General features: G+C 44.6%; 2 protein-coding genes across 7 annotated transcripts in view; both read right to left on the bottom strand.

Moving 5' to 3' along the window:
* Nucleotides 1-5,189: 5,189 nt before the first annotated feature.
* Nucleotides 5,190-18,418, bottom strand: LOC134759693 (MICOS complex subunit MIC60-like). Its single transcript, XM_063713573.1, has 4 exons — nt 15,581-18,418; nt 8,976-9,107; nt 7,324-7,453; nt 5,190-6,139 (listed from the first exon to the last, which is right to left on the bottom strand). The coding sequence occupies exons 1-4, from the start codon at nt 15,818-15,820 to the stop codon at nt 5,526-5,528; spliced, it is 1,116 nt and encodes a 371-aa protein (XP_063569643.1). The 5' UTR covers nt 15,821-18,418; the 3' UTR covers nt 5,190-5,525.
* Nucleotides 18,419-22,135: 3,717 nt separating this feature from the next.
* The window catches only part of IMMT (inner membrane mitochondrial protein), a 41,682-nt gene continuing 37,360 nt past the window's right edge, over nt 22,136-26,457 (bottom strand). For 2 of the 6 annotated variants that reach the window (XM_054547959.2, XM_054547963.2), the window contains exons 8-10: nt 26,307-26,410; nt 23,855-23,990; nt 22,136-23,037 (exon numbers count right to left, since the gene is read on the bottom strand). In XM_054547959.2, the coding sequence (XP_054403934.2) occupies nt 22,894-23,037; nt 23,855-23,990; nt 26,307-26,410 (384 nt within the window). In that variant the 3' untranslated portion in view covers nt 22,136-22,893. The remainder of the gene's footprint in view (nt 23,038-23,854; nt 23,991-26,306; nt 26,411-26,457) is intronic. The other 4 variants (XM_054547957.2, XM_054547958.2, XM_054547961.2 and 1 more) reach the window with 2 other exon arrangements.

Genomic DNA, 26,457 nt, shown 5'->3' with positions numbered 1-26,457 from the left:
TCAGTCTTGGTTTACAGCTTCCAAGGAGAGCCTGGCCACCTGAAGGGTTAACTCGGTCTCTTCCTGTCTCTGGTTTATCAGCACCTGCAGATGCCTGACTCTTGTTAGCCTTACTATTCAATACAGTCCTTAGATTCATGGTATGCCTCTTCCTATCCAGGCACCAATTCTGAATCACCATGTTGCTCTGCAGCTAGAGTTGATAGGAGAAAATCCATTTGGGTAGATGGCCCATGAATTTGTAGTAGACTTTCAAAATGAATGATTTGTTAGCTTGGTACTTTTAAGTTTGTGATACAGATCCTCCAAACCCATACTCTGATGAATTAACTTTCTTGAACATAGAGAAAAATTAAGGCCTCATAGGATGAGTCTCCATTCTCTGTAAATGCTTATTTTATCATAGTCTTTAGCCTCTACTATGAGTAAAATGTTCTCTTTGGCCGGGTGTGGTGACTAACACCTGTAATCTCAGCACTTTGGGAGGCAGAGGCGGGAGGATCACTTAGGTCCAGGAGTTCGAGACCAGCCTAGGCAACATAGTGAGACACCGGATCTACAAAAAAATAAAAAGCCAGACTGGTGTTATGCATCTGTGTCCTAGCTAATTGGGAGGGTGAGATGGGAGGATTGTTTGAGCCTAGGAGAGGGAGGTTGCAGTGAGCCGTGATCGCACCACTGCACTCCAGCCTGGGCAACAGAGCAAGACCCTGTCTTGGAGAAACCAGAATTTCGGAAGAGCAAATGGGGCTAAGTGCGGTGGCTCATGCCTGTAATCCCAGCACTTAGGGTGCCAACGTGGATTACCTGAGCCCAGGAGTTTGAGACCAGCCTGGGTAACAGTGAGACCCCCCCTCCCTACAAAAGATTTTAATAATTAGTTGGGCGTAGTGGTGCATGCCTGTAATCCCAGCTACTCTGGAGACAGGTGGAGAGATTGCTTGAGCCTGGGAAGCTGAGGCTGCAGTAGCCATGACTGCATCACTGCATTCCAGCCTGGTTGACAGAGCAACCCTTGTCTCCAAGAAAAAAAAAAAAAGCAAATGGGATTAAGGACTCTCACGGAATGGGAAGGGGAAAGGGAGTCTTACTATATGTGGAATAAACTTGCTCAGTGTTGCCACAGAGTTACATTACCAATGTGTAGAAGTCAGAAACTAGACTTGTAGTTTGGTTCAACATTTGAGGATTGTTTTATAGCCATCAAAGTATTCAAGAGGTTGGATGGCACTCAAAAGATTCTACATGTCTAGAATCAAACTCAAATCTGGCACGTAGGTGCTTCTTAGTAAATGCTTAATGAATGCCACCAACTCTGTAGTATTCATTGATTTTGAGACCTTAGTCATGTTGCTACTAAAAGTAGGGCATATGACTGCCTAAGAAACAGAACTTCGAGAAGTCCTAACGTAACCACAGTAAAGCAGACTCCCTTTTCAGCAACCTCAAAGCAAAAAAAAAAAAAAAAAACCCCAGTTAGCTGCTATATAAACACTATACCAAGCACTAGGCTTACAGGAAAAGATGTCAGATTGTACTGTCACTGGTTATGTACCCATATTCTGTAAGATAGGGTAGCATTTGTCTTTCAAACTGCAGGGTTTGAAATCAATTTTTGTGGGTGATTGGAATTTTTTAATGAAATGCATTAGAACATCTAAGCACGTCGCATACAGTTTTGTGATGGTGCACTTTTGCATTGCAATATAGATCTGTGCATAGATATATGCATTAAGTGTAGCAAATCGTGATGTAAATTTTTTACTGCTGGTCATGGTCAAAAAGTAAGATATGCTAGGAAATTGAGTCACTAGGAGCATGGATGTGTAAGGCAGGTAACTATTTAGATTCAACATTAATGGTAGAGTGGCATTTTACCAAAAAAATGGGTGTGTTTGATTTGGGTGCTGTAAGGCAATTTGCTAGGACATGGGATAATCAGATTACACAAAATCTAGGCAGTGAACAAGTCTTCCTGGCCCAGGAAATAGCCTATTAAAAAATGATGTCCAGGCCAGGCACAGTGGCTCAGGCCTGTAATCCCAGGACTTCCGGAGGCTGAGGCTGGAGGATTGCTTGAGTTGAAGACCAGCCTGAGCAACACAGTGAAAACCCATCTCAAAAAAAAAAAAAAAAAAAAAAAACTGTCCAGCTGTGGACTTTGAGGATTCAGGACTGCTGGGGATCAAGCCCGAGAACGTTTTTCGGAGCTCTGTGATTTAAGATGCTCGAAAAGTAAGAGTCCAAAAGGAGTAAAGGTCATGACAGAATTTACTCCCAGGACAATCTAAGTTCTGCCACAAGTACCCGTGGTGTGTGTTCCCACAACAATGGCCCCTTCACAAGCTCTTGCCTCACAACCCCTGCAGAAGCCCTTCAACAAAACGAATAGACTAGTGAAACCTACTCCTCACATGGGTAAGAGCTGTAGCGGGCAGGTGACCCTCCTCCCTGCCCCCATCCTTTGCTTCCTCAAGCTCCCTGCCAACCTCAGGGCCCGTGGATACATCAATGGGAAGGAAACCAGGGAAGCACAGACCTATAGTACAACGGGTGTAGTGACCACTGGACCTGATGAAGCCAATCTGCCTGACATTTAATACGCCTTTTTATTTCCCTTCTGTGTTAAATCAAATGATCTGTTCTGCACTGAGCCAAGCAAGTTACTTTTAAAACTGGTGGCACAACTCATTTGGGACTTGGAGACTGCTTTTATACAGAACCTGTTAAGAGAACAGGGGATTTAAATACAAAGGAATACGAAGGTAGTGTGCCTTAAAGACTGTCTAAAATTAGGTTTTAGTTTGTTACATTATTTTGAAATATCAAACAACATGAAAATGTTAAATCAGCATGCGTGACTTTTAAGATGTTGAACACTGTCCTACATCAGTGAGGAGGGAGGCAATAAGGTAATTTCAGACTAAAACAGATTGAGGATGAAACCAAGACAGAAGTGATGATTTGGCTTTTTATGATTTTTGCTGTGGAAATGGCAGTCATGTGACTTTTCACTTGCAGTTTAAATGAAAGGGTGAAGTGAAGCCGACCTGCCCTAATGGCTCAGGGCTATATCCGCCTCCCAGATAACCCTGGCCCTTGGGACTCCATCTCCTTGAAGTAGTACTGAGAATCCAAGAGGCTCCGCTGCTTTTTGCACATGGTTACTGAGTTACATCTCAGGAAGATTTTTAAGCATGAGGAAGGAAAATACAGGCCTGGCCAAGCAGGGTCCCCTCTTCAGTATCATCTTTGTTCCTAATAAGCAATCAAGGGGGTGGGTGTGTTGGCTGGTAAAGGAACTACTAAGATTCAGAAGCTTGTAGTCATTATTTTGTTTTACAGGTTAAAATAAACCACTTGGCTGGGCGCGGTGGCTCACACCTGTAATCCCAGCACTTTGGGAGGCCAGGGTGGGCAGATCACGAAGTTGGGAGTTCGGGACAAGCCTGGCCAACGCAGTGAAACCCCATCTCTACTAAAAATACAAAAAAATTAGCCAGGCGTGGTGGTGGGCACCTGTAATCCCAGCTACTCGGGAGGCTGAGGCAGGACAATTGCTTGAACCTGGGAGGCAGAGGTTGCAGTGAGCAGAGATCACGCCACTGCACTCCAGCCCAGGCGACAGTGCGAGACTCTGTCTCAAAAAAGAAGAATAAAAAATAAACCACTCAGTATTGCTGCTTCTAAGTTCCGACAGATAATCGCATCTGAAGGAAGTTATTTCAGGGCTCCAAGAGAAATTTAGATTTTCTTATAACCTATAATATTTTACATATACAAATAAAATAGAAATTATAAGCATTTCTAATATGACAAATAGGGAAGTTTAGCTTTACAAGTAATGTATTTTGCAATTTTGTGCCATTCCAAAAGGGAAGACTGAATTTAGAACAGTCCTATTATCTCCTAATAAAAACTTAGTATCCCCTAGGTAGGTGCACAGAGTGCCTCTGCCTTTGAGATTACGGGCATTAATCTCAGGAAGGAACACAAAGCATGTGTTCCAATCAGAAACTAGATATATTTTGTTGAATTAAGTAAATCCACTTAGGAGGGAATATAAGGACTATTGACAACATTAACACAAGCCAAAGGTGGACCAATATATCCCAAAATCAAAGGACAAGGCCAGTGCCATACAGACACTAGAAAGTAATTATCCAAATGCAGGGGCTGGCATACACCTACAGATGCAGAACCTGCCCCTTTTGTGATTCCAGATGTGTTGCTCAGATAAAAGTGCCTCCTCAATTTCTTTGTGAACACACAATCCCCAACAAACAGTTGTAATTTTGAAGAAAGTTGACATATTTTTATGTAGAGATGGTGGTCTTCATGGAGTAAAAAAAAGAATGTTAGTGCTTATGCAATATGACAATTGTACTAATCTTTAGAAAGATGAACTGAGAAAGTTCTCTGGGTTTTATAGCAATCTACATCAAATACACAACAAAACTATTTAATCTCTTCATTAAGATTCCAGGCTCCCCATCCCCCTACTTTGAAGGGATTCACAGCCCAGGTACTAGAAAGAACTAAGCTCCATTACCAGTGTTTTAGAACTGTCAGCTGTGACCCATATAGGGCTGCTGAATTAACTTGTGGGTAGAGACCAACATTTTAACAAGTCACTAGAATGATATATCCCCAATTATAAATACATGTGGCACTTTGGCTTGTATATTACTCTTTTGAGTCTGAGCAGCAGGAATCAATTCACCAAAACCTTCAAAGCCAAAAAGCAGGCTGTGGACTTCTGGTGACGCAATTCACAGCCTGGAAACTGTGAGCTAGAAGTTCCTACTTCTGCTGTTGTTGTTTCTCAAGGTTATTTTCTGTACATACAACAAACTAGAATTTTTTTTTTTTTTTGAGACGGAGTTTTGCTCCTGTTGCCCGGGCTGGAGTGCGATGGCACGATCCTGACTCACTGCAACCTCCACCTCCCAGGTTCAAGCGATTCTCCTGCCTCAGCCTCCCGAGTAGCTGGGATTACAGGCATGCGCCGCCACGCCCAGCTTAATTTTGTATTTTTAGTAGAGATGGGTTTCTCCATGTTGGCCAGGCTGGTCTCGAACTCCCAACCTCAGGTGATCCACCCGCCTCAGCCTCCCAAAGTGCTGGGATTACAGGCGTGAGCCACCGCACCTGGCCAGAAATGTACTTTTTGAAAAGGGATAAGATACTCAGTTTTCATCTTGTTGCTTTATTCAGTTTGCTCCGAGGGCAAAATCAACAGTAGTAGAGGTCACAAACATTATTTTGATTGGCCTCACAAGCCTCATCAGTAAAACCTGAAAAAACAGAAAATGTTACACAAGTTGCAAAGAAAGCACTCCTGGAGTTCACTGACATGATAGCAAATGGAAAGAATATAAATGCAACAGGTGTTAACATTTAGAACAGTACTTGTAAACCCACTCATTTCTAGACAATTCTGGGACCCTCGTTGCGAACCCTTCATCTATCACTGCTGATTTCCTTTGACATGAAATATGACTTTATGAAAATCTTCCTAAACCTTACTCTGGCTGCACTTGAGTGGTTCCTATTCCTACGGCGCTGGCATACGCTGTCAGGATTTCCACTATCTGTTTCGTTTCTAGGGTCATTCGGGCTTCCTTCAGCCAGTCCTGTGCCACTCGTCTGGATTCCCCCTTCAGCTGATTGACAAACTTTGCTGCTAGCTCCAGATCACCATGCTCAATGCAATAGGAAGCATATGACAGTAATTTAAATGTGTTTATATCCTCAGGGCAGAGCTCCGGGGGCGGCTTCAGTTGCTGAGGTGGGAATAGGAGCAGGGACTGTAGGTAGGAGAGGAAGTACTGGTACAAGCTATTTCTGGTTTCATCAATCATTGCTACCCTTCGGGCCAGTTTTTGAACAGCATAGAAACGGGCTCTAAGGGTCTCTTCACTGTACACCCCACGGGTCAGGGACTCTGGAGGGATAGCTGCGGTTAAAGCTTGGGTGAATTCATTATCAGAACAGTTGGCTTTGATGGCCTCAACTGCACTACCCAGCGGGATAGTAGGTGTTTCTGCAGATGAGGTCTTCATGCTGTACTTTAATGCCTCCACTGAAAGCCAGAGTTGGTGGGCTTTTCTGGCTTCCTCTTCAGCAACTGCATGACCTACAAAGAAAAAAAGGCAAAGCCAAACATTTTTCTCTGCATCTGACAACATACATCCACAGAACTGATGCACATTCAACAAGCTACATCTACACATGTGGAAGATGAGGCCAGAGAGTTTCTTACAACCCCACCCCCACCACTTATTTCTGGTGTATTTTCCTAGCTGGCCTCTTCATATCAGGCAGTAAAGTCAGAAGTCATTCACATCTGCATGATATCTAATCCACATATTTTTACCTTTACTAGTTGAGAAAGAAACATATTATTTAAATTAGGCTAAGACTTACGCTAAGGCCATCAGAAATTTTCTGCAAAGAAATGGGAGACTTCAGGGCCAGGCACAATGGCTCACGCCTGTAATCCCAGCACTTTGGGAGGCCGAGGTGGGTGGATCACTTGTGGTCAGGAGTTCAGGACTAGCCTGGCCAACATGGTGAAACCCTGTGTCTACTAAAAATACAAAACCTAGCCAGGCGTGGTGGCACGCACCTGTATTCCCAGCTACTCGGGGCTGAGGCAGGAGAATCGCTTGAACCCAGGAGGCGGAGGCTGCAGTGAGTCGATATCACACCACTGCACTTTACCCTGGGCGACAGAGCAAGACTCTGTCTCAAAAAAAAAAAAAAAAAAAAAAAAAGGGAAGACTTCAAACGAACTTAACAGACTACTGGATCTTGAAATTCCATGAGTATTGAATTTATTTTTATTGTTATGCGACAAAAAAAGATTCCATAACATCCTTAAAAAAACCCATTTTATTAATAACCTCATTGTCAGGACATTTCTCTTTCAATGTGGCACATGGAGGCCTCAGCATAAATACTGTCCATTTGGTAGTTGGACTTGGCAAATCACCACCTCCAGCTAACCCACCAAGCCTGTGGAAGGCAAGCATGGGACCACACTGACCCCTAGCCCTTACCACCCAGGCACATGCGACATAGCCAAAGGGTACTTGGTAAATAGCCTTGTAAATGGTGATTTTGTGTTTGTCATACAAGGTATAAAATTTCTAGTTATATAGATTTTGCCATTACTTTTAATAGCAAAAACTACAATTAAGCAGTGATTAGTATTTTAATGTCCTGATGTCAATACATGTACCCCATTTTCCCTATAAAATTATTTTAATAAATTATGCTGAGGAAAATTATCTGTAAGATGACATAGCTTATGCTTACTCTGAACAGCCTGTTCGATTCCTCTGAGTCTGGCATAGGCAGTATTTATATCCAGAGTAAAGTTGTCAACTTGCTCTTGACTGAGACGACGAAATTGTAATTCTTGTTCAGAGAGTTTCTCAGACAGGTTCTGAAATAAAACAGAAATAGTTCCAGAAAAAAGTGATACTCAATGCATGTCACGTAACTGTGTAATCCTCCAGCAACTACTTGCTGAAGCAAAGAGGGCCTTAGAGTTGTCACGAAATTCCTACATTTTGTGTAAAGTTTCAAAAATGTCCTAACTTATATTTGATGTATATAATTTTTTTGTTTTCTTTTTTTTTTTTTTTGAGATGGAATCTTGCTTTATTGCCAAGTTGGAGTGCGGTGGCACAATCTCGGCTCACTGCAACCTCCGCCTCCCAGGTTCAAGTGATCCTCCTGCCTCAGCCTCCCAAGTAGCTGGGATTACAGGCATACATCACCATGCCAATTATTGTATTTTTAGTAGAGACGGGTTTCACCATGTTGGCCAGGATGGTCTCGATCTCTTAACCTCGTGATCCGCCCACCTCGGCCTCCCAAAGTGCTGGGATTACAGGCATGAGCCACCGTGCCCGGCCGATGTATATAATTCTTTACAGGTTTACTGATGGAACCTAATATTAGAGGAGGCATACCAAGAGAAGAGAGAAGGCTGTTAAAGTCAGAAACAAACTGCCAACTGTATTTTATTTTTGAGACAGAATCTTGCTCTGTCATCCGGGCTGGAGTGCAGTGGCACAGCCTCAGCTCACTGCAACCTCCACCTCCCAGATTCAAACGATTCTCATGCCTCAGCCTCCAGAGTGGCTGGGATTACAGGTATGCACCACCACGCCCAGCTAATTTTTGTATTTTTAATAGAGACAGGGTTTTGCCACGTTGGTCAGGCTGGTCTCGAACTCTTGGCCTCAAGCAATCCACCCGCCTCAGCCTCCCAAATAGCTGGGATTATAGGTGTGAGCCACTGTGCTAAGCCACAAATTGTCAGCTTTAGAAAGTAAATTATCTGTACTGAGAACCTAAACATAATAATTAGATTAAATTATATTCCAATATCTTGTATTTAAGAGCTTATACATTAATTTTTCTCAGAAAAATATCCAGCAAATAGAATTTAAAATACCTTTTCATACTGACATACATTGCGATTCTCTGGAAGATTTTACTTAGAAAACCTCAATATCTTCTTGTAAGACAAAGTAACAAGTTAATATTACTGTAAATGATTTCTTGAATAGAAACTATGATTACAGGCATCCTGATAATTTGCTGGGATTTCAAAACTTAACTTCTCTGGGAAATTACCTCAGTTATAAAAATCTAAGCACTACCATGCCATCTATAGGAGGAAGATACACATGTCAAATATTACTGTCTGCATTCCTGAAATCCCCTTTACCGACTCTCCTTAAAGCTCTGAAGATTCCAAATAACTAGAATATATATTTTAAAAACACATCTGATCATGAACACACAGGTACACCATTATGTAAAAAGAAGCAGTTTTGTAGACATACAAGGAGATTTCCAAATCTTCGACATCCTCAGAGTACATTAAAAGGAAAGGAGAGTCTGTTAATCCTGTCAGGAAGAGGGGTGTGGCTGAAGGGAGTCCAGGTCCTCACCTGCTCAAATTCAGACTTCAATTCCTGTTCTTGTACCCTAAGGACATCTCGCAAGTGATCAGTGTGGGCAGCTGCCTGTCGGCGAAGCTGGGTTCTCATTTCATTCTCCATGGCATCTCTGACTTCTTCTATCTGTGAAACCAAACATAATTATTAGTTTTCAATTCTCCACATATACTTTTAGGAAAACAGAAAGACCACTATCAACCATGACAACAGCAGCTTCCATATCCTGAACCCCTCTAATGTGCCAGGCATGTGTACACTTCTACTTCTTATGTGAAACGGAAAGCTAAACCCTGGAAGGTGATTCAAACAAGATCACACAGCTGTGGCAAAAACCAGATTTCAAACAAAGGTCTCTCTCACCCCCAAACTTGTGGTTTTTCCACATCACCAGGCTGCCTCTCATATAAAACACTGTCATTTCCTGAATCACATGCTCCTCTGAGAAATAACTAAATCCAGGATATGAAGAAAAGTAACTATACACTTGGAGTCAAGCGTAGCTTTACTACAACCATCTGTGTGACCTTGGGGAAATGATTTATCTTCTCAAATCTCCACTTTCTCATTTGTGAGTAATAATGCCTACTTTGAAGAATCATTAAGAAAATTAGTTGGCCTGGCATGGTGGCTCACGCCTGTAATCCCAGCACTTTGGGAGGCTGAGGCAGACGGATCACGAGGTCAGGAGATCGAGACCATCCTGGCTAACACGGTGAAACCCCGTCTACTAAAAATACAAAAAAAATTAGCCGGGTGTGGTGGTGGGTGCCTGTAGTCCCAGCTACTCGGGAGGCTGAGGCAGGAGAATGGCGTGAACCCGGGAGGCAGAGCTTGCAGTGAGCCAAGATTGCGCCACTGCACTCCAGCCTGGGCACAGAGCGAGACTCCGTCTCAAAAAGAAAAGAAAATTAGTAAGTATCTGGTAGTTATTGACATAGTCTTCTAAACAAAGAAAACTGCTTATTTTTAAATGAATTTAAATTCAACATGGGCCAAAAAAAAACACAAAAAATATACCTTGCCTAACAAATAGCCATAGGTCACTTTACAAATTACTTAACACTGATTGCCTGAAATCCAGAACTTATTTTTTCTCAGAAACAATATAATAAATCAATGAATCCATTCAGTCAGTGCATAAGTATTTATGAAGTGCCAGCCCTGTGTGCCAGGCAGTGCCTACTATCTGTATGGATCCAGTGGTGCTTAGTGCAGACAAACTTCTTGCTCCCACACAGTGTATATCTCAATGGAGGCAGCAGACAATAAACAAGTAAACAAAAAAGACATCTCAGATTGTGGTACATATTTCTACATATGACTTTGAGCAGGCAAGGACCTGTTGTGAAGCATCAACACCCCTTCAACCTCCTTTTCCCCCACCTTACATTTAAAATAAACAGGGCAACATAACAGAAAGTAATACAGAGGCTCTACTTTGGACTGAAGGGATAGGAAATCTCAGTCTTGCTAAGAAAGTGACATCTAGGCTTAAAACTTAAGTTTAGAGCTCAAGGTTTAAACAGAGAGGATAGAACAATGTACTAGGCAGAGAAAACATAAAGGTCCCAAGACGAAAGACATAGTCAAGGTACAGACAAAAAATACCAGAGTGCCTGGAGCAGTGAAATGGCTCATGGCATGCAGCAATCAAGAAGCCTTTTGGGTATTGGTTAAGAATTTGGAATTATATTAAATGAAATGGGTAGTCCATGGAGGATTTCCAGCAGTGTAGTGTCTGATTCGACTATGTTTTATTTGCCTGCGTAAATAGACACAGAAAGAAGGGTATGAACAAAGGGGAAATTGACTGGGCATGGTGGCTCACACCTGTAATCCCAGCACTTTGGTGTTTAAATTCCTTGGGGAAGGCCGGGCATGGTGCCTCATGCCTGTAATCCTGGCGCCGTGGGAGGCCAAGGCAGGTGGATCACTTGAGGTCAGGAGTTCAAGACCAGCCTGGCCAACATGGCAAAACCCTGTCTCTACTAAAAATACAAAAATTAGCCACATATGGTGGCATGTGCCTCTAAGTCTAGCTACTCAGGAGGCTGAGAGGCACAAGAATCACTTGAACCTGGGACGCAGAGGTTGCAATGAGCCATTGCACTACTGCACTCTACCCTGGGCCACAAAGACAGACTCTGTCTCAAAAAAAAAAAAAGAAAAAAAAAATAGTGGAAGCTGTTAAGATGACAGCTAGGGCTAAGGTGGTAGTAATGGAGTGGACAGATTTGGGATTTATGTTGGATGCAGAACTGGTAGGATCTGTGGGGCAACTGAATATGAACTGATGGAGGAACAACAAAGCATGATTTGAGCTGGAATAACCGAGCAGATTGTTCAACTCAGTTTATTTAGAGAGAAACAACTTTTACTCCCTCCCTCCTTCCCTCCTTCCCTTCCTCCCTTCCTTCCTTCCTTCCCCCTCTGTTGCTGAGGCTGGACTGTACTGCCGTGATCTCCGCTCGCTGCAACCTCCCCGCCTCGGGCTCCCGTTATTCTCCTGCCTCAGCCTGCCGAGTGCCTGGGATTGCAGGCTGGAGTGCAGTGGCGTGATCTCGGCTCGCTACAACCTCCACCTCCCAGCCGCCTGCCTTGGCCTCCCAAAGTGCTAAGATTACAGCCTCTGCCTGGCCGCCACCCCGTCTAGGAGGTGAGGAGCGTCTCTGCCTGGCCGCCCATTGTCTGGGATGTGAGGAGCCCCTCTGCCCGGCCGCCGCATCTGCGAAGTGAGGAGCGCCTCTGCCTGGCCGCCCATCGTCTGGGATGTGAGGAGCACCTCTACCCGGCCGCCACCCCGTCTGGGAGGTGAGGAGCGCCTCTGCCCGGCCGCCACCCCGTCTGGGAGGTGAGGAGCGCCTCTGCCCGGCCCCCACCCCGTCTGGGAGGTGAGGAGCGCCTCTGCCCGGCCGCCACCCCGTCTGGGAGGTGAGGAGCGCCTCTGCCCGGCCCCCACCCCGTCTGGGAGGTGAGGAGCGCCTCTGCCCGGCCCCCACCCCGTCTGGGAGGTGAGGAGCGCCTCTGCCCGGCCGCCCCGTCTGGAAGGTGAGGAGTGCCTCTGCCCGGCCGCCACCCCGTCTGGGAGGTGAGGAGCGCCTCTGCCCGGCAGCCGCCCCGTCTGGGAGGTGAGAAGCGCCTCTGCCCGGCCGCCGCCCCGTCTGGGAGGTGAGGAGTGCCTCTGCCTGGCCGCCACCCCGTCTGGGAGGTGAGGAGCGCCTCTGCCGGGCCGCCCCGTCTGGGAACTGAGGAGCGCCTCTGCCCAGCAGCCACCCCATCTGGGAACCGAGGAGCGCCTCTGCCCAGCAGCCGCCCCGTCTGGGAACTGAGGAGCACCTCTGCCCGGCCGCCCCGTCTGGGAAGGGAGGAGCGCCTCTGCCCGGCTGCCCCGTCTGGGAGGTAAGGAGCGCCTCTGCCCAGCAGCTGCCCCGTCTGGGAGGTGAGGAGCGCCTCCGCCCAGCAGCCGCCCCGTCTGGGAGGTGAGGAGCGCCTCTGCCCAGTAGCCGCCCCATCTGGGAGGTGAGGAGCGCCTCCACCCAGCCGCTCATCGTCTGGGAAGTGAGGAGCGCCTCTGCCCGGCCGCCCCGTCTGGGAAGTGAGGAGAGCCTCTGCCCGGCCGCCCCGTCTGGGAGGTGAGGAGAGCCTCTGCCCGGCCGCCCCGTCTGGGAGGTGAGGAGCGCCTCTGCCCGGCCGCCCCGTCTGGGAAGTGAGGAGAGCCTCTGCCCGGCCGCCCCGTCTGGGAGGTGAGGAGTGCCTCTGCCTGGCCGCCACCCCGTCTGGGAGGTGAGGAGCGCCTCTGCCCGGCCGCCCCGTCTGGGAGGTGAGGAGTGCCTCTGCCTGGCCGCCACCCCGTCTGGGAGGTGAGGAGCGCCTCTGCCCAGCAGCTGCCCCGTCTGGGAGGTGAGAAGCGCCTCTGCCCGGCCGCCGCCCCGTCTGGGAGGTGAGGAGTGCCTCTGCCTGGCCGCCACCCCGTCTGGGAGGTGAGGAGCGCCTCTGCCGGGCCGCCCCGTCTGGGACCTGAGGAGCGCCTCTGCCCAGCAGCCGCCCCGTCTGGGAACTGAGGAGCGCCTCTGCCCAGCAGCCGCCCCGTCTGGGAACTGAGGAGCACCTCTGCCCGGCCGCCCCGTCTGGGAAGGGAGGAGCGCCTCTGCCCGGCTGCCCCGTCTGGGAGGTAAGGAGCGCCTCTGCCCAGCAGCTGCCCCGTCTGGGAGGTGAGGAGCGCCTCCGCCCAGCAGCCGCCCCGTCTGGGAGGTGAGGAGCGCCTCTGCCCAGTAGCCGCCCCATCTGGGAGGTGAGGAGCGCCTCCACCCAGCCGCTCATCGTCTGGGAAGTGAGGAGCGCCTCTGCCCGGCCACCCCGTCTGGGAAGTGAGGAACGCCTCTGCCCGGCCGCCCCGTCTGGGAAGTGAGGAGAGCCTCTGCCCGGCCGCCCCGTCTGGGAAGTGAGGAGCGCCTCTGCCCGGCCGCCCCGTCTGGGAAGTGAGGAGCGTCTCTGCCAGGCCGCCCCGTCTGGGAAGTGGGGAGCGCCTCTGCCCGGCCACCCCGTCTAGGAGGTGGGGAGCGCCTCTGCCCGGCCGCCCCATCTGGGAGGTGAGGAGCGCCTCTGCCCGGCTGCCCCGTCTGGGATGTGAGGAGCGCCTCTGCCAGGCCACCACCCCGTCTGGGAGGTGTACCCAACAGCTCCGAAGAGACAGCGACCATCGAGAACGGGCCATGATGACGATGGCCGTTTTGTCGAAAAGAAAAGGGGAAAATGTGGGGAAAAGAAAGAGAGATCAGATTGTTACTGTGTCTGTGTAGAAAGAAGTAGACATAGGAGACTCCATTTTGTTCTGTACTAAGAAAAAATTCTTCTGCCTTGGGATGCTGTTAATCTATAACCTTACCCCTAACCCTGTGCTCTCTGAAACATGTGCTGTGTCAACTCAGGGTTAAATGGATTAAGGGCGGTGCAAGATATGCTTTGTTGAACAGATGCTTGAAGGCAGCATGCTCGTTAAGAGTCATCACCACTCCCTAATCTCAAGTACCCAGGGACACAAACACTGTGGAAGGCCGCAGGGACCTCTGCCTGGGAAAACCAGAGACCTTTGTTCATGTGTTTATCTGCTGACCTTCTCTCCACTATTATCCTATGACCCTGCCACATCCGCCTCTCCGAGAAACACCCAAGAATGATCAATAAATACAATTTAAAAAAAAAAAATGACGATGCCAAGGATATATTTACTGCCATAGAAATTTACTGCCCAAAACATAGTGACAAAAAACTATATGTTACGATTCTACTTTTAAAAATGTTTATATGCATAAAAAAGTATAAAAAGCAACAAACCAGAATGTTTTGAGTGGCAAAATTAAAGACTTTTCTTCAAAAAAAAAAAAAAAGAAACAAGTTGAGGGGCTGGAAGACAGGTTGGAGAGAATAAATAAATCTGTTTGGAGCATGATAAGCATGAAATGACTACTGAAAATCAAGCTGGAGATACCAGGTAGGCTGCTGGATGGGAACCTGAAGCCAACGCAGAGGTCAGAGGTGGAGATAGACATTTATCAGGTATAGATGGTATTTAAACTTCCAAGTCATGGGACTCAACAAGAACACTTAGAGACAGTTTAGATGGAGAAAACGTTTCAGAACTAATGCCAGCTATGCCACTATTTGAGAGGCTGAGCAGAAAAGGAGGTTAAGGAGTGGCCAGCAAGGTAGGAGAAAGGCCAGAAGAGCATGGTGTCAGGGAGCCTAGGGAAGAAAGTTTCAAGAAGGAAGGAGTGGGCCAGTAGTACTGCTAAGAAGACACAAAGGTGGGATGAGTAGTTAGGTTCCCAAATCAGCCTGTGGACACCTATTTAATAAATGGTGTGCCCAGACAGAGGGCTAAAGAAGCTATTTCACCTGTTTTTTAACCACCAACCACTTAACAACAATAGCAGAGAAAAATATACTCAGACTCCAACAAAGATTCATTCAGCACTGCTTTAAGGGACAGAGGCTCAGCTCCACTGGAAAGATAAGCTAGATAATCCTGGATACCAGTAGCTTATTACTTTCTTACACTTCTGCATCTGCTCAACATAAAGGAACTCTGCTCGATCACTCCTTTCCTAGAAGTTCTGATGAGGAGAATGAGGACCTAAGCTCCATTCTAAAGGTCAGCTGGCATGACTTATATTCAATATCCTAAAGCCAATTGACTGTCAGTATTTTTTCTTTCTTTCTTTTTTTTTTTTTTTTTTGAGACAGTCTTGCTCCATCGCCCAAGCTGGAGTGCAATGGCACGATCTTAGCTCACTGCAACCTCTGCCTCCCTGGTTCAAGTGGTTCTCCTGCCTCAGCCTTCCGAGTAGCTGGGATTACAGGTGTGAGCCACCACGCCCAGCTAATTTTTGTATTTTTAGAAGAGACAGGGGTTTCACCATATTGGCCAGGCTGGTCTCGAACTCCTGACCACAAGTGATCCACCCACCTCGGCCTCCCAAAGTGCTGCGATTACAGGCATGAACCACTACACCTGGTTGAGCCAGTATTATTTCTACAAGTAAACAATCAAGTTAGAGTCACTTTAAATGTTAGGCAACAATTCTCATTTCTTTTACCTTTCTGTCCTGTTCAGCCTGTATTTCACTTCTGTGATGTTCTAATGCTTTTGCTACTGCAGAGTCAAATGCCCGCTTTTCTTCCAGCTTTTGTTTCTCCAAGGCTAACGTGATGTGCTGCTTTTCAGTGGCCTTCTGTTCTGCCAGCTCTCTGTTCAGCTGATCAATACGACGATGTGCATGAGCAATCAGGGAGTTCAGATCATCAGTAGAGAGCTTGTCAGCTAAGCAAAAGAGCATGTTAAAATATTAATGATGTCACTGAAATTATACCGCATTACAAGGTAATCTGCATCAACTGATTATAATTTAAGAGCAGTAAACGAAAGTAAAACTTAGCTAACGTGAAAAGAGATTTAGATTCCCCAGTTCAATCAGAAATTGGCTAGTGTCCAATAAGGTATTTTCAACCCCTGGCAAAATTCAGGTAGGCCTTCAGACAATCAGTTGTTTTCCAGGAACCCTCTTTTAATCTGAACTAATTATAAATGGACTTTCTCATTTACTGTAACTTTGCCTTTAAAGACAAAACTTATATATACAATCACTTCTATATTTTCTTTCAGGCATAACTCTGATTAGTTATAACAGGCATCCAATTGAAGATTCTTTTCTGCTAAAACTAAAAATCAAATTCAAATTCTCTCAGACTTTTCCTTACTAAGTTTTTTTACTTTTCTTAAACACATATGATCTAGATTAAATCCCAACACAGCAACCAGAGCTGTCCATCAGAATCACTGCAAAGCTTTTTAAAATACACCCAAAGATTCTCATCTAGGCTTAAACCAATGTTTGTGTTTTTTTAAAATCTCAATCCAAAAATGTAGCAACACATACACAGATTAAGAATTATGGCTCCAGCCAGGCACAGTGGCTCACACCTGTAATCCCAGCTCTTTGGGAGGCCAAGGCGGGCAGATCACCTGAGGTCAGGAGTTCGAGACCAGCTTGGCCAACCTGGTGAAACTCTGTCTCTACTAAAAATGCAAAAATTAGCTGGGCATGATGGTGGACACCTGTAATCCCAGCTACTCGGGAGGCTGAGGTAGGAGAATTACTTGAACCCAGGAGACAGAGGTTGCAGTGAGCCGAAATTGCGCCACTGTACTCCAGCCTGGGCAACAGAGCAAGACTCCATCTCAAAAAAAAAAAAAAAAAAAGAGAACTATGGCTCCACCGGCCAGATGCAGTGGCTGATGCCAATAATCCCAGCACTTTAAGAGGCCGAGATGGGTGGATCACTTTAGGCCAGGAGTTTGAGACTAGCCTGGCCATCATGGTGAAACCCTGACTCTACTAAAAATACAAAAATTAGCCAGGCGTGGAGGCACATGCCTGTAATCCCAGCTACTCAGGAGGCTGAGGCACGAGAATTGCTTGAACCCAGGAGGCGGAGATTGCAGTGAACTGAAATTGTGCCACTGCACTCCAGCCTGGTGACAGAGCAAGACCTTGTCTCAAAAAAAAAAGAATTATGGCACCATCACTTCTTAGTCTTTTGGCTAAGATGAAGTGAAGAATTATGGCTCCAACAGCAAAATATGGAATGTAGGAAATTCTATATGACTAATGACTCAATTTCTTAATAAATACATTGAAAAGCAAAAAACAAAAAGGGGCAAGAGATTTATTGACTAAACTCAACATGTGGAACGTCTACGGGTATCGATTTGAATAAAAAACTGTAAAAACTCATTCTATGAAATAATAGGGGATATTTCAACACTGAATGGACATTTGCTGACTAGGGAATTGTTACTAAGTTTCAGGTGTGATAATAGTATGGTGATGTTTTTGAAACATACTGAAAGTATTTACAAGTGAAAGAATGTGATATTTGAGTCTGCTTCTATATAAGCTGAGGAGGAGTGGGAATAGATGAGACAAAACTGGTCATGTGCTGATGGCTACAAAACTGAGTGATGGGTCCTGGAAGTTCTTTAGTTTTCTTCTTACTTTTTAATGTTTGAAATTCTCCAGAGTAATCAGTTACAATCCATATTACACACATATATACACACACACACACACAAACTTCACATCTATAGGATTCCAATCACTTGATGAAACATTTTCATTCCTGAGAGCATTCAGATGCCAAAAATATCCAATTCAGATTTATCATGTGACATAATTCTACTTTATATCTATTTAGATGGCTTTGTGTAAGAATCATAGACACAACAAAAAGACTTTAGTCTCTTAATACCCAAAAGACTTTAAACATGAAATATACATAACACTCACCTAAGTCTGAAACACCTACAAAAGAAAAAATAGAACAGTTTGAAAAAAAAGAATGCACATACTTTAGTTATTGATCATTAGACAGAAATATCTAAAAGGAAACAAGAAGGAATCGGAGACTAGTACCAGGAAAAGCTATTTTAATACTGGAAAATGAAATGATACAGCTATTTTCTAAAATTTAAACTGTAAAACAAGACAAATCAAGGTAAATAACATTTTAGAAAATAAAAGAATCATTGATATTAATTGTGGTTTTGGTTTCAAAGGACTTATCTCTGTTTCACAGTAATCAACTTAAATTTTTTGTTTTTTTGTTTTGAGACAGAGCCTTCCTCTGTTGCCTAGCCTGGAGTGCAGTGGTGCAATCTCAGGTCACTGCAACCTCCACCTGCTGGGATCAAGTAATCCTCCCACCGAAGCCTCCCAAGTAACTTGGACTAGAGGTGTATGCCACCATACCTGGCTAATTTTTGTACTTTTTTGTAGAGATGGGGTTTTGCCATGTTGCCCAGGCTGGTCTCAAACTCCCGGGCTCAAGTGATCCGCCTTCCTCAGCCTCCCATAGTGCTGGGATTACAGGCATGAGCCACTGCGCCCAGCAACCTAAACATTTTTTTTTTTTTTTTTTTTGGAGATAGAGTCTTGCTCTGTCACCCAGGTTGGAATGCAGTGGCACAATCTCAGCTCACTGCAACCTCTGCCTCTTGGGCTCAAGGGATTCTCCTGCCTCAGCCTCCCAAGTAGCTGGGACTACAGGTGCCTCCCACCACGCCTGGCTAATTTTTATATTTTTAGTAGACGGGGTTTCACTATGTTGGCCAGGCTGGTCTCGAACTCCTGACCTCAAATGATCTGCCCGCCTCGGCCTCCCAAAGTGCTGGGATTACAGGCGTGAGCCACCATGCCCGGCCTCAACTTAAGCATTTCATAGAAACTGTAATTTTCTTTTATCCCTTGCATTTTCATTAGTTCATACAGTATTTTACTAAATCACAGTTTTGACTCTCTGTTCTCAGTACCAGGCCTCTCTTAACATTTCAGATACTTAATAAATTCAGTTCTTCTTTGAAATTTTTAAAACAATGAATTCATATTAAATTTTCATTTAACCTGTGAAAATTAAAGAACTACAATGGCCTGATTTGAGAGTAAAGGAAAAATGGTATTCTGTACAGTTTAAGTGATGTCCCCCACCACGATCACAAGTATCACAAGTACCCACTGTGAACACGTGACAGGAGAAGGGGAATGCAGCCAGTCGCAGCTACTGCCTCTCAGGATGAGCTGCTGAACATCCTGGTATGAAAGTCCTTTTTTTTTTTTTTTTTTTTGAGACAGAGTCTCCCGTTGCCCAGGCTGGAGTGTAGCAGCACGATCTCGGCTCACTGTAACCTCCACCTCCCGGGTTCAAGTGATTTTCTTGCCTCAGCCTCCCGAGTAGCCAGGACCACAGGCACACACCACCATGCTCGACTAATTTTTGTATTTTTAGTAGAGATGGGGTTTCACCATATCGGCCAGGCCAGTCTTGAACTCCTAACCTCAGGCAATCCACCCACCTCAGCCTCCCAAAGTGCTAGGATTATAGGTGTGAGCCACTGCACCTGGCCAGTCCTGACCTTAATAACTTTTGCATTCAACAAGTCCAAAGACAGGTATTTTTCATCCAAGGGGCTCTGAACATCAACTGATTAAACATCACTCCCTCCTACACCGTCAATCTCATAAAAATAAAATTTCCTCCTTATTATGGTTACATCATTCCTCTTCTCAAAAGGCCAAAAGGGAGTCCCGTGCTGCTGATACAAATCATTTAGGCAGAGAATAGTGAGGCTAGTGGGGGAGAATGAAATCCCGGCTCTTACCCCAACCTTGGGCAAATTACTTCTCTGTCTCAGTTTTTTCATCTATGTAATTGGGATAATAACAAAATTTGCCTTGTAAGGCTGTTATGAATTTCAAATAAGTTAATATATGTGAAGCACTTAGAACTCAGTGCCCAGTACAAAATAATGCTCAATACCACTAGCTATTATTACGTTTGGAAACTTGCTCAGCTACAGATAACACAGAAAGAGTACTGGACGTAGTGAACATCATCAGGACATTTGTTGTCTAGGGAAATAATAAGAGCAATCCCAGAACTTAAAGTATTATAAAAAAAATAATGATAATAAGAGCAAAATGCCTCATAACACAAACCAGTACTAACAAATTTGGTTTAGGTCTTAGTGCGTTCTGATTTCAGAGGTGAGGACATCCACTGAGGGCTAGGGTAATCATGGAATAATTACTATCTCTAGAAATACACAAGAAATCAGTAATACCGGTTGTCCCTGAGGAGAAAAACAGTGTGAAAGGGAAACTTCAAATGCATTTGTACCTTTCAAATTTTGTATTGTGAATATATACTCTATTTTATAAATTAATAAAGATTTAAATGGAGGTCACAAAAAAGAAACAACATAGAGAGAGACTGCTTCACAAGGCACCTTCATTTTCTATATGGCCCCTTTCTTTAGCACAGGCTTCTCAACCTCGGTGCTACTGACCTTCTGGTCCACACAGTTCTCTGCTATAAGGGGCTATTCTGTGTACTACTGGATGTTTAGCAGCACATCTAGCCTCCACCCACTACATGCCAGTAGCTCCCTACAGTTACGGCAAACAAAAATGTCTCCTGGTGTTGCCAAATGTCATGTAAGGGACAAAATGCCCTCAGTTGAGAACCACTGTTTAACATTTTCATGTTTTACGATAGGCAGCTGGGCGTGGTGTCTCACGCCTGTAATCCCAGCACTTTGGGAGGCCGAGGTAGATGGATATTTGAGGTCAGGAGTTTGAGACCAGCCTGACCAACATGGTGAAACTCAGTCTCTACTAAAAATACAAAAACATTAGCTGGGTGTGGTGGCACACGCCTGTAATCCCAGCTACTCGGGAGGCTGAGGCAGGAGAATCGCTTGAACCCATGAGGCGGAGGTTGCAGTGAGCCAAGATCGCACCACTGCACTCCAGCCTGGGTGACACAGCAAGACTCCATCTCAAAAAAAAAAAAAAAAAAAAAAAGTTTTGCGATAGGCACTTTCAAAAGCAGAAAAAAAGCAAAAGTTAAAAACGTGAGAGCTGGCTTGGAAAAATTAGTAGGATTTAGTCTACTGGGAAGACCAAAGACAGAATGCAAATTCTTAGGGTTGATGCTCCTATCTAACTCCCCACAAATAAAATTTGTCCTGCCCTGTCAACCTAATTTCATTTTATTTGAGCCACTGGAGACTCCCTACTACCTACCAATGTCAAATTTATGCCAACGAGCTTACATATATCTAATGCAAAGAGACAACAAACAAGCCAATGAATAAGAATTTCAAGAAGATAAAATAAGGTAATATGGGGTACAGTTGTTTGTGGAGGAATATAATCAGGGAAGGTCTCTGAGGTGCTCACATCTGTTTCAATTGTAACCTCAATGAAGCACAGACAACCCCTTGAGAAATTCTGATGAGGGAAGCAGTGCCAATGTGGCTCAAGTTTATCCTTCTCAAGGATAAATTGTCCACAATGCCCTCTTTGCTTGATGGTAGTTATCCAGTGTCTAAACAAAAGTCACTGGTCCCAGACTGAACTTTGTATTTCTCCACATTATTCTCTCTCATAAATCGTACTGTCACTTTTTTATTTGACAACAGTCTAACTGATACCTGCCTCCTGAGTCAACTGCATTCAAAGAGCTCAATGTCTGAGTTATCTTTTGACAGCCTTAACTCCACTTCTTGACATTCAGTCTCCCTGGGTGGCCATCGTGCAGAATGATTATAAATCCCTGCACTGGTGTTTATTACCTTCACTCCTTAGACCAGGCTTAGACAGCCTGGTTCTGTGATGCAACCCTGACACCTTCAGCCCAGAGAGGCCTACAACATGAGAAGTCTGCTTTCTAACAAATGCTAGCATTTAAACAGTGTTTTAAGCCAGGTGTGGTGGCTCACACCTGTAATCCCAGCATTTTGGGAGGCCAAGGTGGGCAAATCACTTGAGGTCAGGAGTCCAAAACCAGCCTGGCCAAAATGGCGAAACCCTGTCTCTACTAAAAGTACAAAATAATTGGTTGGGCGCAGTGGCTCACACCTGTAATCCCAGCTACTCAGGAGGCTGAGGCAGGAGAATTGCTTGAACCTGGGAGGCGGAGGTTGCAGTGAGCCAAGATCGCACCATTGCACTCCAGCCTGGGCAACAAGAGTAAAACTCTGTCTCAAAAAAAAAAAAAAGAAAAGGAAAAAAAAAAGGTACAAAAAATTAGCCTGGTGTAGTGTCGCATGCTTGTAATCCCAGCTATTTGGGAAGCTGAGGCAGGAGGATCGCTTGAACCTGGGAGGTAGAGGACTACACTCCAGCCTGGGCAACAACAAAAAAAATAAAAATAAAAATAAACGGTATTTTAATTTTGCTGAGACAGGTGATCTCTGTGATTCTTAGTACTATCACGGAACTTCAGGGAAATGTGACTATAGTTACACCATGTAACGACTTCAGCATCAAAGTTCTCTGTAGTCTCAGCTTGAGGAAGTGGATAGCCAGACAGCTGGTTCCTTTCTCAATGCAGGGTCCCTAGGTAAACTCTCAACAAAGTGTTGTTTTGTCACAGAGCAGACATAAAGTGTGCTTTAAATAATTCACTGAAAATACTTTTAAAGTAACAAGGTTTTTTAATACTTATACATATACAATAATATTTCAGTAGCGTCAAGGTTATAATGTCACTTTTGTTCACTCAAATTCCAAACTTTTTTTTTTTTTGAGTAGCAAAGATCAGAACAGAACCAACCACGGATTATGGAATTAAACACTAGCTGGAACTCATGTTCACCACAGCTAAAACTACAAGAGTATTGTTGCAGCTGTGTCATCTGTAATGATTGTGGTTAAAATAAAACGCTGTAACAGTGTACTGTACACAAAAAGAGATATGCATGCATGCCAGAGGGATTTGGACTACCATGGAGATGAAGCAAGTTTAGATTCATTGATTAGTGGCTAAAACATCGAAAAAAAACATTAATTCAGTTGTACTCACTCATTCCTTTCCACCCAGGAAGGACTTCTGGAGTAATACTGTCCAGCTCTCGTTTAAAGTCATCCCGAGCTTGGACCACCAGCTCATGATACTGAGATACAACCTTAGCCTCAGACTGAGCTGCTTGGACCTGAGCAAATACACAGGGTATGTGATTAAATTGAACAAAAAGTACCATAAACATTCTAAGAAACAGAAGTAGTATTCCTTTATTTGTTTACATTTTGTTGGAAATGTGTAAGGAAATCTGAAGCTCAGAAACAGAACATAAGCCTTATTTGTTTCCTTCTAATTCCTATTCAAATACCACGGACAGGCCCTTTCCCATCTTACTATGCCCCCTCCTCCCTCCATACAGATCATGTAAGTGCAGGCAGAACATCTGCTACAAAATGGACATTTTCATAAGTGACAACAATCATAACCAAAAATGTTACCTATTATAGAAAGTATCAACAATACGGAACAATCCAGCTGGTTGGTGTACAAGGCAAAAAAAAATATCTTTTTTTTTTTTGACAGGGTCTCACTCTGTCACCCAGGATGGAGTGCAGTGGCACCATCTCAGCTCACTGCAGCCTCAACCTCCCATGGCCAAGCCATCCTCTCACCTGTCTCCTGAGTAGCTAGGATTACAGGCGCACACCACCACGTCCACTTAATTTTTGTATTTTTTGTAGAAACAGAGTTTCACCATGTTGCCCAGGCTGGTCTCAAACTCCTGGGCTCAAGTTATCTGCCCACCTCGGCCTGTCAAAGTGCTGGGATTACAGGTGTGAACCACCACACCCAGCCAAGACAAATTTTTTAAAATAGTCAACAACTAATATACTTTGCAGGAGAAAAGAGGGGGAGATGGTAGGAATTTGCTGTTTTCCTAAATCCTTAAAATCCTTTAAGAGATTATATTTTAAAATATAAAATATTATAAGACTTAGGAAACATACCTTTTTGACCACATTATCCAGATCAACTATCATGTTGTGAAGTTTACCCTCTGCAGCAGTTATATGAGGCTTGGCCCCAGCAACCTCTTTTTTCTTTGCATTTTCAATCACACTTTTCATCTTCTCTAACTCTTCTCTGGAAACCAACAAAACAAAGATTTAATATAACTTCTTGTCAACCGTATTAAAAAGTTTTGATGTCAGTACAGTATAGAATTGTTAAAAGTCTATGAAAGAGGCTGGGAGCAGTGGCTGATACCTGTAACCCCAGCACTTTGGAGGCCAAGGCAGGAGGATCACTTGAGCCCAGGAGTTCAAGACCAACCTGGGCAACATAGGGAAACCATGTCTCTATTTCATTTAAAAAAACTAAAAGAAAAGTCAATGAAAGAAATGTAATTGCTTTTTCTTTTTTTTTTTTCTTTTTTTTTTAAAGACTAGTTAAGTGCAATAGTAAGAAGGGAGGAAAGACTAGAACGAGAGAGGTCGATCCGTAACTGACTGAACAATCAACTGAGCTAACTCACTACCTTTGGACGAGCATCAACGCTTTTCTGGAGTCAATAAACAGAGAGGCTTTTCTCATCAACAACTGAAAATACCTTGGTTAGAAGCTAGATTTACTAGAGTGAACCAGAGAGGTAGCATGGTATATGGAGTGACCCAGACTTCAGAGTAAGACAGCCCCAGATTCAGCTCCCATATCAGCCTCTCATTTCCTACATGCTTTAGTGTAAGGAACAGAAGTAATTTGTAAGAAATACTTAGTGCCTGGCCGAATCATGAGCACACAATAAACAGCAGCTCTTGCAAGGATCAACCTGACTCACCAACCAATGAGAGAGAGCTAAGGAAGGCAAAGGCACAGGAGAAGGCCAAAAACCTCACTGGGCGAATACTTAACTGGGTCTCAGGGAGCCCTCATGATTCAGAATGTTTCATAAGTCAGACAGACTGTGGTCTACCCACCATAAAACACAGAACTCAAAGTGATATGAGCATAATGCCTTAAATCTCCTAAAAGATATGCTAGTTTTATCAGAAGACTTCCTTCTCTACTAATAATAAATATTTTCTTAAAAAAGACAGCAAAATTTTGAGTGACAAATAACTATTCCATAGTGCTGATGAGGATCTTTAGTCAAATGTAGGTTTCCATCAACAGAGGTTGATCTTATATCTGGGTATGCTTGCTCAATCCTAGTTTTAGCCAACTTCCAGGAATCAAGGTCAACGTGGCATACCTATTACATACTCACTATTTTGGCTAAGGCAAACAGATTGTGACATACTTTCTACATTCTGATAAACTGCCCAAACTGTTCCAGTAAAATCTTAAAACTACAGCAGAATCTCAGTACATCTGTAGAGATACATCATCTAAGCAATAATCCAAAGCAAAACAGACTTTTATATAAGATCCTTTATATGTCTGGGTGTGGTGGCTCATGCCAGTCCCAGCTACTTAGGGAGCTGAGGCGGAAGGATGGCTTGAGCCCAGGAGATTGAAGTTATTGTGAGCCCTGATCATACGCCTGCACTACGGCATGGTCGACAGAGCAAGACCATGAATTAAAAAAAAAAAAAAAATCCTTTATATAAGTTTCTGCCAAATTTATTCTGGCCTTATTTTATATACATACATTTTGAGATGGAGTCTCGCTCTGTCGCCCAGGCTCAGGCTGGAGTGCAGTGGCACAATCTCAGCTCACTGCAACCTCCGCCTCCAGGGTTCAAGTGATTCTCCTACCTCAGCCTCCAGAGTCGCTGGGACTACAGGTGCACGCCACCACGCCTGGCTAACATTTTCATTTTTAGTAGAGACAGGGTCTCACCATGTTGGCCAGGATGGCTCAAACTCTTGGTCTCAGGTGATCTGCCTCTTAGGCCTCCCAAAGTACTGGGATTACAGGTGTGAGCCACTGTACTCAGCCTGGACTAATTATATTTTATTCCTTCTTTCTTTTTACACCTTTGTACAAATTCCTTTTTTTTTTTTTTTTTTTTTTTTGAGACGGCGTCTCGCTCTGTCACCCAGGCTGGAGTGCAATGGCATGATCTCGGCTCACTGCAACCTCCGCCTCTTGGGTTGAAGCTTCTCCTGTCTCAGCCTCCCGAGTAGCTGGGACTACAGGCGCCCGCCACCACGCCCAGCTAATTTTTTTGTGTTTTTAATAGAGACGGGGTTTCACCATGTTGGCCAGGATGGTCTCGATTTCTTGACCTCGTGATCCGCCCATCTCGGCCTCCCAAAGTGCTGGGATTGCAGGCGTGAGCCACCATGCCCGGCCTGTACAAATTCCTAACGCCAATTCAGAACAAGCACAGGTGGAAAAGTGAGAGAAGGGTTTCTCTACCTCCTCTTTATTCTATACAGACAATACAAGAAAACCCAGCCCAAAGAAAGCCACCAGGAGGCCCTAATTACTTGTTAAAGTCCATGAGTAATTACTTGGCTTTGAGAAGGGCATCGGCAGCTTCATCTACTGCCTTTCTGCGTTCCTTCAATGCACCCTCCACTGTGCGCCACTGAGCAGATTTCTTCTCGCCTGCAATCTAAACAAAAAATTTTAATTATATAATAAATAACTGCTATTGTCATA

The sequence above is a fragment of the Pongo abelii genome, chromosome 12, assembly GCF_028885655.2.
Source record: "Pongo abelii isolate AG06213 chromosome 12, NHGRI_mPonAbe1-v2.0_pri, whole genome shotgun sequence".
NCBI lineage: Eukaryota > Metazoa > Chordata > Mammalia > Primates > Hominidae > Pongo > Pongo abelii.
This window is presented reverse-complemented; position numbering and strand designations above follow the sequence as displayed.

Bases quoted from the DNA above. Each gene is read 5' to 3' on its own strand.
- LOC134759693 (XM_063713573.1), bottom strand. From the start codon at position 15,820: ATGCTCTTTTGCTTAGCTGACAAGCTCTCTACTGATGATCTGAACTCC. The intron at 7,454-8,975 runs GTGAGGACCTGG...GTTTTATTTCAG, and splicing joins TGAAGTCTGAATTTGAGCAG to AACCTGTCTGAGAAACTCTC. The intron at 6,140-7,323 runs GTAAGCATAAGC...TTTTCTTTGTAG, and splicing joins AATCGAACAGGCTGTTCAGA to GTCATGCAGTTGCTGAAGAG.